This window comes from Passer domesticus, chromosome 7 (genome assembly GCF_036417665.1).
Source record: "Passer domesticus isolate bPasDom1 chromosome 7, bPasDom1.hap1, whole genome shotgun sequence".
NCBI lineage: Eukaryota > Metazoa > Chordata > Aves > Passeriformes > Passeridae > Passer > Passer domesticus.
The window spans coordinates 49,525,841-49,540,260 of NC_087480.1; the positions used below are offsets into that span (position 1 = coordinate 49,525,841).

Below are 14,420 nucleotides of genomic sequence, written 5' to 3' on the forward strand. Positions count from 1 at the left end.
AAATATCGGGGAAAGGGAGGGATAATTTAGCTGTCTGAATTACTGGATTATGAATTAAATTGTTCCTTTTAACATTCTGTACTCAAACCACAGTCCTATTAAGCATAAGACTCTAATGTGAAATTTTAAAGAATGAGAAAATATTATCAGTTCTGCAAGTGATTAAGTCTAGCCCAAAAAGAACATGTAAGGCAAATGCTTTGGAAAGCCTGCCTTTCTGTGTAAATGACAGATCAAAGTGTTATTAGTAAAATTATATAATCTTGTTAAACTGGATCCTGGAAAAGGAGTACTGAAAGGCAATTTAGATTCTACCTCTTCCTTAAATCACCAGGTTTTATTTATTTTAACTTGCAGGTCCTTGCAAAACTCTCACTGGCATGTACATTCTTTCCTTTCCACTGGAATCACAAGACAGGACAATCAGGTTTGTTATCACAAACCCCTCAAATGTAACATACACATGCACACATTTTTCTTGGGCTGTGGAATAGCAGTCTTCTGCTTTTCACACAAACTTTATAAGGATAGAAAAATTCTCACAAATTTATCTTCTGTTCCTCACTGAAGACTTAAAAAAAAAAAAGAGAGAAAAAACCCCCTCATGCACAGATGGATGGAGATTTCTTACATGTTCTGCACTCTGTACTGTCACCACAGGACCACCTGCAGTCCTGCATTGTCCAGATAGGTGTTCTCAAAAACACCTGGGTAAGCTGTTTGCCCAAGGACTATGTGCTGGAGATAAGAGATAATTAGCAAATGAAACTATTCCTAGCACTCCTCCTTCAACATTAAGTGCAGAGCTGCAGCAGCAAGCTGGCACCTGGTACAGGGAAATGCTAGATGTGATCATTTCAATTTACACATTCAGCACTACATCCCATATGCTTGTCAATGTGAAAGTGTCAGTGATAACAGAGATACCCTAAGAAACTGCTCTGTTGAAATGCTGACATGAAGTTTTTATGTATGAAACAGACCCTCTACTCTGGACCATCTGTAACGTCTTCCTTTTCTCATGGGGCATGTGTTGGCCATAAAATCTTTCCATTAAAAAAACATATAAAAAATTAAGCTTGACTTTAAAGGGAGAATTATAGCCCTTAAACATCTGTAAACCAAATTTATATATAAAAGTATTTTTCATATAACCACACTACTTGCTCAGCAAGAATAAAAAAATTGCTGAGCAGAAAAAGTTTGCTGCAATTACATATAGCAAAATTTATAGCTGTGCTGCAAAATTAGAGGAAAGTATCTAGCAGTATGACTTTTACCAATATATAAAAGTAAACAAACTGGCAAATTATGACTGGCTTTGTCTCTTGACTCTTTATTTTTTCCATGCCTGTGTTCTGTACACATCTTAAACTCACAGGTGTTTTTTTTTCCAAAACGCTTTCCAATGATCTCACAACCAGAAATTTCTTAAGTACAACAAAAGTAGGAAGTTTCTTTTGTGTGAGAAGTGATGAGTTTGCTGAATTAGGTGAGTAACCAAGGCTAAGCAAGACAATGCAGAGAAGCAGAATGATTTCCTCTGCACAGCTGAGGTCTGTGAAGTGGTGTTAATCATCAAAAAAGGATGATGGAGAAGGTGGAGGGAGGGAACAGGATGGCAAAATTTACAAGGCAGCAGTATTATTTACTATACTCCTTAAATGATCTGAAAATGCATTGAGAAGTGAGAGATGGAGAAATATGCTCTGTGCTAATGACTTTGAAAAGTAAAGTTAACAAAAGACAAGGAGATTCATGGCCACAGTAATGCACTCCAAAACCCAAACTTAAATACTTCTTTTTCAAATCTTAAGCAATGAGTCAAGAAATATCTCCTGGTACTCAATGACAGTGGATAATTAAGAAATGTACACTCTAAGCAGGCTATTTTGTGCATTTTAAGTATTTTGGCATCTTCCTCTGAGGCTTTCAGTACTGACTACCAGTGAAAGAAAAAATTCTGAAGGACTGAGATATAACGAGGCAATTTCTGTTCCAGTAAAAGTACTGTTAAAAAAAAAAGTAAAAGTACTCTTAAAATCCCTAAAGTAGTCTTGCAAGGGCTAGTTTATCTGGGAAATGAGCCCTTTGGAAAAATCTTGTTCCTCTCTGCAGGACAGAAATCAGATGCAACTCTGGATCTACTCACCACACCCTTATAAAGACACAGAGGCTGTCTTCATATTTGCACTTGTAAACCCTTGCAGACAATTTGGGATACCCTTCACCCTCTTCATAAGTAAATCAAGGAGAATGAGGCTCTAGATACTCTGACTTTAAATGACAGAGTCCCACAAAGGAATATTAATCACATAAAGTGTCAAACTGGCACTGTACTCCAACAAAGAATGGCACGTTCTAGACCAGTTTTCCATATGGAAAATGCCCATTCAACTGGCACAATGGTTTCCCAAGCTTCAGTGGATGCACAGATCTCACTGGTTTTTTATCTATTTAAGGGTGAAGCACTCCGACATGACCTACACCTCTCCCAGATGACAAATGTCCGGGTGACGTGGGTCAGGGAAGAGGCTGGGGGAAAGTTCTTCCTAAAAGAGGAAGAAAGGCTGTCTCCTGCTAGCCCTGCCTCCTGCATCACAGGGGTGCCAGAGAGACCACAAGGGAGCTGTTGGGGGGACAGAGCAGGAGTCAGCACTTCCTCCCACCATCAGGTGGCAATCCTGCAGCTCTGTGTCCCCAGGCTGACCCCACCTGTGTGCAGGGACCTTCTGTGATGTCAGGAGTGTCCCCCTGTGTCCCCCTGCCCAGCTGCATGGAGGGCACCTGCAGCCTCGCCCTTGACGGGTTTTCCAAGGCACACTGCCTACTGCAAACATCTTCTGATAATTAAATCTTAATGCTTTCACTTTGGAAAGCAAACACCAGACACAGAGAAGCTGTACACATCTCCCCATGCTCCAGAGACTTTCCCAAATAACTTGTCAGCAGTACTAATTGAAAGCGTGTAACATTAATAAGTTAACAGCAGACATATGATCAAAAATACAAATTTTCAACAAAAACCTGGAGTTTGTCAAGAGGGAGGAAACAGATGCATTTATTATTGTCTGATTGTATTGTTTTAAGCATTTATTTGGGATCTAATGTAGAAATTGTGTTACACATTTTAACATATGCTTTATGAGTGGGGCTTTTTTTCTCCCTTTAAACAGCATCAAAGCCTTCCATCAACCTCATCAGAGGCACTCCAAGTTCTGACCTCCTAAACACAACAAACACAGAAAACAACTGCAGTGCTTCTCCTAAAGTATCTGACTGTAAGGTCTAGGTGTATATTCAAGTGACATGGGCAAAGCTGACAGCTCTAAAAACAGACTTAATAGTTTAGGTTGCAGACATGCTATTGTGTTGTCAGCAGAATAAGCACTCTTGTAACCTTCAATACTTTGGTTGAGGAAACTAAAAAAAGTTGAGCTTGGAAAATGGAGGGAAAGCAAAATTAAGCATTCTAAATCTAGGGAAGTTAGTCTATTATCATCCAAAGGAAACACCTACTTGTGTTGCAGATCTAATTTAGGAGGCATGACTTTATAAATGCTCAAAGAATAAAAAGGAAATTTTAACTGAGCATATATGTTCACACTGTCAAAATATATCTCTCTGTATCTGTATCCGTATCTCTATCTATCTATCTATGCATAAAACTACCCCGGTTTAAGATCTAACTATACACATGATTTACTGAAAAATTAATTCCCAATGAAGGGTATATATGTTTGTGGGCATTAAAACAGGAATTGATTCCAGAGGCTTTTATTCCAATACCTCCTTCTCTTTTAATTCCCCCAGGTTATCTTAAGAATGTAGTGTAATTGAGAACTATTTTCATGGAACAGTAATTCTAAATAAGTGGGATGTTGGAGATATATTGTATGTCTAAAAATGATTTTATGTCTAAAACATTAAGTATCAAGCAATGAAGATAGCATCTTTTGCCCATTTAAATGCTTAACTGGCATAAATAAATACATATTAAAAAGTCCCTCTAAGAAAAAAATTTTTAGTTAACAAGCTTCTAGAAATAGCCACCTCATGCAGGCCAAACCAAGGCATCACAAAAATATGCACTGTCTTTTTACTGATAGAGATATTGTAAATACTCCAGTGAATTGCTTGTGAACAGATAACTAACACGGCCCTATCAAGATATAAACATGTTGCCAAAAATTTTCAAGATCTTTAATAATGAGATTTCCTTGTGTTACTTCTTCATAGTGTCACTGGTAACAATTCACTGGCCCTTATCAGACAAGAGTTCCCATTTTCTATCATTCCATTTTTACCTGCCTAATCAGTTGAACAAAAGTACTTTATGTAAAATGATTCCTTTAGTTGCCTTAGCTACAAATCCCTGCAGTATTGTATAATTGAAATCTACTCACGTAAGTTAGGAATAATTAGGCCCCAAAATTAAGTCAAACACAAAGTTAATTCAAATAGTCAGCTGCTGTCATTTAAATGGTTACAGAGTTTTATTGTTGCTTAACATCCTTGAATGCTTCTAAATGCACTTTTTTTTCCTCTGTTACAACCTTATCCTTTACTCCAGGTGGAAAGAGGATCAAGAGAATGAATTTCGATTATTTCATAATCATTCATACCTTGACCAAAAAATTTCTTTACTAGTTTTTTCCCAGTTATTGTCACTAGATTTTTTCTATTTTATTTTTAATCAGCCATATAAAAAAGGGAATAAAAAGAATCAAAATAGATGGAGTCTCTGAGGTAAATAAAATCAGAATCACTGAGTCTGTTACAAATAACAACACGATGACGACTTTTTAGCAGCAAATACTCAGGAAGTCTTTCTTCATACTTCAAAAAACCTTTTGTAAGAAGAAGGCAACATAGAAATACAGTTAAAATGGATCCACGACAAAACTAAGAGCCAGAAAATAATGCATCAGAGAGGTAAGACTAAATATCACATCAGGAATTGTTCTCAGGACTGAGTCAGGACTCTGTTGATTTATCAGCGTGAAATTTCAAATAATTTGAACAGCAAAATGTTATATTGTTACATATAAAGCATAAAATAATTGCTACATTATTAGATTACTTTGTAACTGTTAAAGGAAAGACTGCTGGTTAGATGTATTTCTGGCTGTTTTTCTGTCAGCACTCACTTTACGCTGCAGAACAAAACAATGTATCACAAATCCTTCAAGACAGTTTACATATGGATGACTTCCAGCCTTTTTGCATTGTGAATTTTTAAAAGTGTACAGATGCTTTTTATATCTAGGAAGATCTATATACATATATAGATCTTCAGACTAGAATAAAGACAGAGAAGATTACTGAGCAGGATTTGAATTGAAGGCCTAAACCATGCAGTGTATGCATGATATATTATGCCGATAAGATTTTTTTTTTTCCCAGCTGGTGCATTAATACATGAAGTGATGTTTTGTGGACCCTATCCATCTTTATGGGTAATAATCCACATCACAAACCACCCGTTTGCCCTCTAGTACTTTCCGTGCTTCACTCTTCACGCATGCCAGTTTCATCTGTTGCAAATTAAATGATGCAAAAGCGTAAGCAACAAACTGTTCAGTTTTGTTTACTAAAAGCATATTTATCTTAAGCCACTAAAAAGCACGATCAGTGCCCAGCTAGAACACAGACTTTTCCAATAGACTTTCAATGGCAAATGTTACAATGTTGCAGAATAAAGAGCCACTTAATTCTAGTAACATTGTGCAATTAGAGGCAATTCACAAGCCTGAGCGAAATGAACCAGGGTAGCTCAGTGGGAGAAATACAGTGCAAGGCAGATCTAATCACAGGCACAGGACCAGCAGCAAACAGGAAAATCTGAGTGAAGCTCATTCAAAAGATGGTTAAAACAGAAGCGACATGAAACAGCACTGAAGCCTATAAAAGGCAAACATTTCCCATTGCTTTTCCAACTGTTCAGCACATAGGCGAATCTGGTTTCAGTGTCAGCTTCCTCTCAGGTTTCCTAAATGAATTACCTAATTCAAATTTAACAAGAAAATTGCTCCAACAGCACCTTGCATTAATTGTACTTTCTGCTGGAAGAGAACAAAACTACCCAACTCCTGAGAGAGACATCAAAATCCCTGACAAGGGAGAACACAAAAGCCAGCCTTCCTTCCATCGACAAGATCCCTCATAAAACTCACCGAGTGCTGTATCCAACAACTGAAAGTTATGTGGTCCCCCTGGGTTTCTCACATGTATGGGTTGCTCAGGCAACAGATGAAAAAAAAAATTCATTTTGCTTCTCAACTAGTCTCCCCCACACATCTTTTATACACCGAGAAAACATCAGGGATTATGATACTAGGATAAATTGAGAAAACAAAAAGAATTAAACATTCCCAACCACCTGGACTGGTCCAAGCTCAGAAGGAACAAGCAGGGAATCTCCTCTACCACTGGCAAGACCCTCAAGTACAACTACCTGGCTTACCCTAATGTCACTGGGACATGGATGAATTGTCTCCCTGACTGAAAGGAGTCATAAACAGAGCTGACATTCATACAGCTCCATTTCTTTATACTTCAAATGAAAGCAAGGAGGTAGAGATTACAGAAACACACAGAGCTTCAGCACAGTTGGGTTTTGAAAGCCAATAGAGTAGTTTGAGACTCTGGAACAGCAGAAATGTAGAACAGCTCACACAAAAGGATTTTTTCAGCTTCTACTATCAAAAAGAACTGCATATTCAATTTACCATACTATGTCTGTGGATTTCAGGTATGGCTCATCTATAGAGGCACACATACCAAATATACCCTGTGATAAAAATATAAAAAATTTTGTATTCCTGAGAAAAAATTGGAAAAGCATCCAGTATTCTTGAGTTTAATATAAAGTATCAATGCAAACATAATGAATAAACAAACAAAAAATATCAAAAGGAGCAACTGTAAATATTCTTCTACAAAAACAACACTGATGAATAAAGATGATACCAGTTAATCACTGCTAAATGTCTGACAGTTTTCAAGTGTGTCTTTGCCATTGTTAGGAGCTCCTATACTATTAAATGCCTTTATAATGGGAGCATGGATGGACAAGACAGGAATCTCTCTCTGTGGATAGTTTTGTCTTTTCTTCCTCATGTAACACAATCTGGAACGCTAGCCCAAACACGGAAGTGGGCACATACATGAAACATATTTTAGAGCCATTTGTGTAAGTCCTTTCTCTGTAGTGCCTTCATCCTACATTTGCTTCCTGCTATCAAGACATCCATCCATGCAATATACAATTAGCACAGACTATGACTTTCTGTGCGTTTTGCTCACAGAGGTAAACCACGGGCATCAATGGATCTACTTGCAAATATAAAACCCATTTTGTGCTTGTAGAACTTGGCAACAAATACTAAATCTAAAATCACTATACTTTATGATAATTTTTATAATCTGATCATAAGGACACTAAATGCAATAAGAAAGTGCTGAAGCATTCATTGATATTGGATGCTTTAGGCAGTTATACTCAGGTTTTACACTATGATCTGAAAGTACAGTATAAAACAATGTTAAAACTATATCGAAAAACTTGTTACTAAGAAAAGCAGCATTCTTCCACTCAACAAAAAAACCCCAGAAATTAAAAATAATTAAAGATTTTTAAAATACAACTCAATAAAAAATAAACTATGTTTTCCTATATTTAGTAGTAGACTACTAATAAAGCCCATTTGCTGTTTAAAAGACATGCCCAAAATCTGCTACTGTATTCCTGCAAAGGTCCCTTTATAATAAAGGGATCTAAAACATTCCCAGATTTACATCTAACAAAGAAAAGCACCTTAGGCAACGATGCTGGTGCAGGTCAGCTGAAGGTTAAATAAACCCCCTCAATTGCCCTGGACATCAGCACAGCTCACCTCACCTCTGAGGCCCACCAAGGTTACAGCAACCAAAGACAGTAAACTCCAGCAGCAGCTTAGAGGGCTCTAAAAATACAGCATCTGCCCTCAGCACAACACACTGCACTTCTACCATTTTACACATTACAGGGGTTTTTTCTTCTGAACACAGAGCCCAAAAATATGCAAAATCTCCCCTCATAAAGGACAATGTTTTTCAGTAACTGAGAAGACAGAGTATCAAAATAGTAATATTATTACTCATCTCATAGTAATTATGCATTTATACTCTTTTCTTTGCTTAAACTGTAAGACTCCTACGCTAACGCTTCCTAGCAAGTTTTCATTTAAATGTAAGTACAGTATTTAAAATGGTTCTTTATGCATTCTTCTACACAGTTCTTCCACATTTTGAAATAGTGATAGCATTGCTTTGGTTTCAAAAATGTAATGTTACAGCATAGAATCCTGCAGACCTCAGTACTGTGGGAATATATAAAAGGCTATTCACTGCCAGTATGTTAAAACATCTCTGGATTTTCTGGGCAGTCTGTCAGTCTCTATTTTTGGGAAGTTGAAAAGCTTAACAGACGTTCTCCTTTAAGAAGAAGTTTGGTCTTGCTGTTTAGATAAATTTTCTCTTTAGAAGACATGTTGGCCCTCTATCAGAAAAGAAAAGAGATGTCCCAGATATGTATGCACCAGAAAATCCCACTGAAAAATGGCATGATCTTTCAGGACAGAAACAGGACCCAGAGCAGCAGTTGCTTTCTTCAGAAAAATTCTGCATAATCTGCATTAACCAACTAAGAAAAAAACCCCATTTGCTAAAGAATCCTAAACAATATCAGGTATACATGATATAAATAAAGATAGCATTAAGCTTATTAAAGTGATCCTCCAAAGAGTGGGCAATACCAGTCTGGCCTTAGCGCGCTCGGTGTGCTCATGGATGCTTTGCAACCTCTGTAAACCAAGTGGTTCCTACTAACTGGGGGCCTGACTGAGCCCTCACTGTGATAAATTCCATGGCCAGAATTAAATCAGTGCTCCTCTTTGCTCTGGTGTGATTTCATAATGGATTTCATTCCTTGCAGGACCTAAATCCACTAATTAACAGAAGTTGATTTCTACTCAAGGGCATGGTACCAGTTTTTTTATCATTTTTATCCTGGGCAAAGTCCTACTAATACTTCCAGTGAGCATGTAGTAAAGCTGACATGCATTTACTGTTAATTCAGTACCTGTGCCATGCGCCTTAGACACTCCATGTCTGAGTGGCTTCACAGGAAGCTGAAGAGCTGGAGTAATACACTAAAATAGCAAATATCTTTGTAGTGGCCCAAAGTATGTTATCTGTATTTAGCATTTTCTTTAGTAAATGCACTGCCATTGAATATGCACTTAGAACTGCTTCCAACTCAGCATTCAGCTCTTTGGCTGGCATAGCTGGAATTTACAGGAATATATCCTTTTCAGTGTAACACTCATTAAAACAAACATTCAGAAGCAAAGACAAGCTGGATTTCTTTAAATAACATTAATTCCATTTAGGAAAACAGAATTAAATAGATAATGAAATCATGATGCTTCTTTCTTTGGACAAAGCATAGATAATAATTCATAATAAAATGGATTTAAATTGTATTAAACCTTGGTTAAAATAGAATGTTAGCAAAGAAAATTATTTCAGCACTTCCCAGGCACTTGTGCTTTTCAAGCAGCAGAAAAGAATAAGAACAAACAGCATCAAAAGCTAGTCAAAAAGGTGGACTTTGTAAGCAAGATAAAGCTTAAAATACTGAAACCTGTACAGTCCAAAAACCAATCTACACCAGAATGTTTAGCTCTGACATCTTTTTTTCATATGCATATTAGTGTATCTGTCTTAACTTGCTTGAAGAGAAACCAATAATACATATAATATGCTTTCTACTCTGCTTTGCTATGGAAACAAGACGTGTGTGATCTCACTCTCTGGCTTTCTTTATTTTCTCAGATAATTTTTAACTTGTTAGTGATTTCACCTAATTAGGAAGGGGGAAAAAAAAGGGGGAAAAAAGAGGTGGTGTCAAAAGTAATTAACTTCCTAGAGTTTGTAGGAAATGGGTAAGTAAAGGTGCATAAGACTGAGCAGGAATCCTCTCCTTATGGTGTGGGACAGACAGGGACATGGGACAGACAGGGGCTCTGGCACAGTGCAGAGGAGCTCTGCTTTGCCCTGAGTCCCCAGGCCAGGCCCAAGGCTGAGCCAAACTGCTTCCCAAGGCAGTCCTCTCAGTCTGTCTTTGCAATAGAACCATAGTTTGAAAGACATGCCTATATAAAATGTGCTAGAAAAAGTGTCAGAAAAATAACTTTCAGAAATGAGATTAATAATACTCCAGCTCATGACTTGAGCTTTTCATTCATCTTTCCAGGCTGTTGCCTCTTCCTCATTTAGGGCTGCAATGCTTGCTGTTGATGGCAGTAACAACAAACACAACAGTATTGACTTCTTGTTGATCAGATGTACCAGCAGTGTATAATAACTTAGTGTGGTTTTCCTGTCCAGCTGTCGGCACGTGTCTGTTCCAGGTGCATTTTACCTTAAGGAATGGACTGTTTCAAAAGCTTTCCCATCTGGACTGCATAGCCAGGAAAAAAAAAAAAAAGCAAAACCAAGACCTTCTTATCTGAGGATACGATTCCTGTTTGGATAGGCAACACTAAAAGAAAATTACAGCCTTTGTATAACTGTGCCTGCTTGCTAATTCCCTGGTGAGGTTAAGTTAAGGCTGTGAGAGTTATAAAGGCTTTTCTTGATTGGAAAATGTTTCATTATATGAATAAATGAATCACTTGTCCACACCCAGAATAATTTCCCCTCCTTCCTCTCCATTAAACTGTACAGAAACATTAAAATGTAACAGCAGGGAATTCAGCCAGGTTTTATCTCTCCCAGTAACTGCAACAACCTTCATGTACACATCAGATTTCTATAAAAAAAACTACGTTCCAAGCAAGAGAATTAAAGATTTTCTTATTTCTAGCAAAAGTTAGATGCTCTTATTTTAACCTTTGTTCATGTTCGTACTTCCAGGCATGAAGTGCTACTAAAGCATGTTATACTTGGCATCTCTTATTACTGAAGCAGAAGGCAATGTAATTTTGTGAGAAAGTGTAATAATGCAGTATTCATTTTTCTTCTGTGGCTGGAAGCCAACTTTATATTAATATTCATTTCCAGTATACAGAGCCACAGTATTTCATTTATTTTAAGAATTTACAATTAATTTGGTATGATTCTGTTATCTGCTCCCAATTTCCTTCCCTGTTTCTTTTAGCTGAAAAAGCAGCTCTTGTATAGACTTTAAAAAAGTAAATTCACAACTGAAGCATCAAAAGATTGCTACTGGCTACTAAAAGCAAGAAAAACAGGGACTGAACAAAATGAACTTGAAATATTACAGATGACAATGAAAATTAACTTTCTGCAAATGGCAAAAATTCAATCTGCAGAAGTTCTCAGTTGACTTTTCCCTTTCCAAACTCAGCAGATAAAACATGTTTTACAACTTGCTGTTTGCAACTGTAACCAAACCACAGAAAGTTGTTCGTCTGCTTTCAAATGTTTTCAACCATCACACAGCAATGAACTGCAAGCACCTGAATGTTTGTAAAATGCATTAATTAGAGAGATCTGAAACAACTGCAATAATATTTTTTTTAAAAAACCTTAGTGTTTTAAAAGTTCAGAAAAAACCCCATAAATAGATGTCTCAACTTCCTACACCTTAGGTTTCACCTAGTGCAACCACTTTTGCAATGTAAGTGCATTTCTAATTAGCACCAGTTACTACCAAACCAGCCAGTCACAAAGTTTATAACTCTGTTTATAACTCCAATCTCCTAATCCACATTTACCTGCGAAGGAGGCTGGAAAGCATTTTCTATTCCAGCTGTTTGTACTTACTGTCCTGTACAAGTAGGATTACAGCCAAGCCCCCAGCCTGGACAGGCACTGTGATGGCAGCGAGTACAGCATCTCCCAGAGCAGGAGTCCCACCAAGCATGAAAACATCTCAGATCTGCTCAGTTTTCTACTACATCCTGGCAGCATTTGAGAAGGAGGGGAGGGATGGGAAACTGACTGTGGAAGCTATTTCAGTGAAATGAGACTTCCCCAAGTTCAGAAACTGCCAGGAGGACTCCGAGGAGGCGCTCCCTGAGATGTGTGTGTTCACACATGCAGATGAACAGCCCATCTCGGCAAAGCTGTCTGCCAGCACGGCCCGAGCTGGGCAAGGCTGGGAAGAAAGCTTTGGAAATGATGCAGTGAGCGTGGAAGGCTGCAGAAAATATCTGAATTTTTAGGGATTTTTTATTTCTGTAATAGTTCCTTTTTACTTATATAAATTTACGAAGAAAGAGAGGGGGAGGCAGGGTAGCTTTCCAGAAGTATTTCTGAAAATCTGACCTTAAAATTCAGGGAATTTTGACAGAGTAACGTGCGTACCTGCTTTAAAAACTGGTGAGATCATGACAAAGATGCAGCAAGGAACTCTGTATATTATACATCAATTACTGAATAATGTGAGATGGCATGGAGATGCTATTTTATTACTAAACCAATCTTTTCACCTGAAATCTAGTCAATTAAAATGCTCACACCCAAAACCAGCCTCAAATTCTATACAAATATTTGCAATTAAAAATTCCTAAGTCATGTTTTCCTTTTCATTCATTTGTGTTCCTCTGTTTATTAAAAGGGCCACAAGAACAGCTGGGGAGATAGACTAACTGGATTTTATGAAAAAAAAAAAAAAAACAGATAAAGAATAGATAATGCAACCTCTTTAAAAAATTTTTTCCTTCCTCATCACTTTAATTTAACATCTATTTTAAACACATTTGATAGCAGTGAAGTATTTTTCCTTTTTCCAAAAAGAGCAAAAATATTTTCAAGTAGATGCTATTTCTGTATGAACTTTGAGTTTTATTTCCTGAAATTTAACTTGCATAGCACTAATCTTAATGAAGTGTTTGCCATTTCGTTTTCAGTGAGCGAAATTAGAAAAGTAAAATGGGTTTTTCATTTAGTTGTTTTATATCACATTTAACATATCCATGCATTTCTTGTGCAATGAGAATGGAAAAGGAAGGATAAAGAGGAAGAATACAAAAATAAGGCACCTACCAATCAAGTCTATTAATACTTCACTTGCCTGAACATTGCATTTCAATTTCAACATACGACACTACCAAACCTAAAAAAAACCAATTTCTTCTTTTCTTCATTAAAAAGGACAATTTGAGTCTTATAAATTAAGCCTAGAATATACTACATTTAGTTTGTCATCCTCAAGCTTCAAGTTATCTAACAGAAATTAATTGTACAGTCCATTTAACTCATCTGAAAACCCAAGTAAAAAATAAACTAAAGCTTACCTTCAGTACACTGCAGGAAGCTGATAATGAGCAGAAACCAAAAACTTTGCATTCTGAAGCCAGAAGACACCATTATTGATCCCTGTAAGAATTTTCTTTGTATTCCTTAATGAATCCAGTTATAAAAGCCCAGCATCATCGAAACCAGTGGTCTGCATTATTCATCTTCATACCTGGAGTAGCAGAGGATTTGGAAGAAAAGGAGAAAAAAAAAATCTATCAGTACGTGAACACCAATAATTTGGAACACCAAATTTTACTTCACACGGAGATGGAAATATTTAGTAAAAACTGAGAGTGTGCCTGCACTGTAGCTGGGAATTTGGCAGGGTTCTGGGATGTAATCTCTCAAGGTCAATCATCACTAAGCACAATGCCAAATAATGATACGTGTTAAAGTTGAAAGCGTGAGTGTTACTGATGTATTTGCACTAAGACACATGGAAAAAAAAAAAAAAAACAAAAAAACCGAACAGGAGAACACTTGCACTGAATATAAGAAACTGGATCTGGAGATGAATTGGCTAAGCTTTTCTCACTCCACACATCTGACACAACCTGCATTTCTCTACCTCAAAGAACCACAGAAAAATTAAATCTAGGGCACTATATATTATAACTTACAATATATATAATATGTATTATATATTTGGGGGTTGGGGGCAGGATTTGAAACGTGGAGTTGCTGAGAACAAGACAGCAACTCCTCTCAGCAGGAAGGCCGAGCAGGTCTGCTCCCTGCCACGGCTCTGGCGTTCCCTTCATGCTACACAAAGATTGCTCTCCTCGGATGAGAGAGGCAGTAGCAGCTGCTTTGCTGACAAAATATGCCGTTTGGTGAGGCAGCCTCTTCATATCACTGCACAGTTAGCTGTATTTCTACACAATAAACATCTTCAGAGAAAAGGGAATAAACAATGGATGAGACCTTCTTCTGTCCTTAGCCTCAGACAAGATTTGTCTCCTACTGAGAAATACGAACTGAACTGCTCCTGTAAACGATGTACCAAAGGAAGAATTCTTCAAGCTATCATTTGCATTTGAAAAATATAATTACAGTGATAGAGTGCAGTAGCTGTGGTAGAAGATTTGACAGCAGAGTGCTCCCTT

The 14,420-nt window shown here is 37.3% G+C and overlaps 1 protein-coding gene across 25 annotated transcripts in view; it reads right to left on the reverse strand.

Annotated features, from left to right (window-relative positions):
- Positions 1-14,420, reverse strand: part of ADGRL2 (adhesion G protein-coupled receptor L2) — a 161,188-nt gene that overhangs the window by 114,619 nt on the left and 32,149 nt on the right. For all 25 annotated transcript variants that reach the window (XM_064428497.1, XM_064428495.1, XM_064428512.1 and 22 more), the window contains one exon: positions 13,311-13,483. In XM_064428497.1, coding sequence (XP_064284567.1) covers positions 13,311-13,383 — 73 coding nt within the window. In that variant the 5' untranslated portion in view covers positions 13,384-13,483. The remainder of the gene's footprint in view (positions 1-13,310; positions 13,484-14,420) is intronic.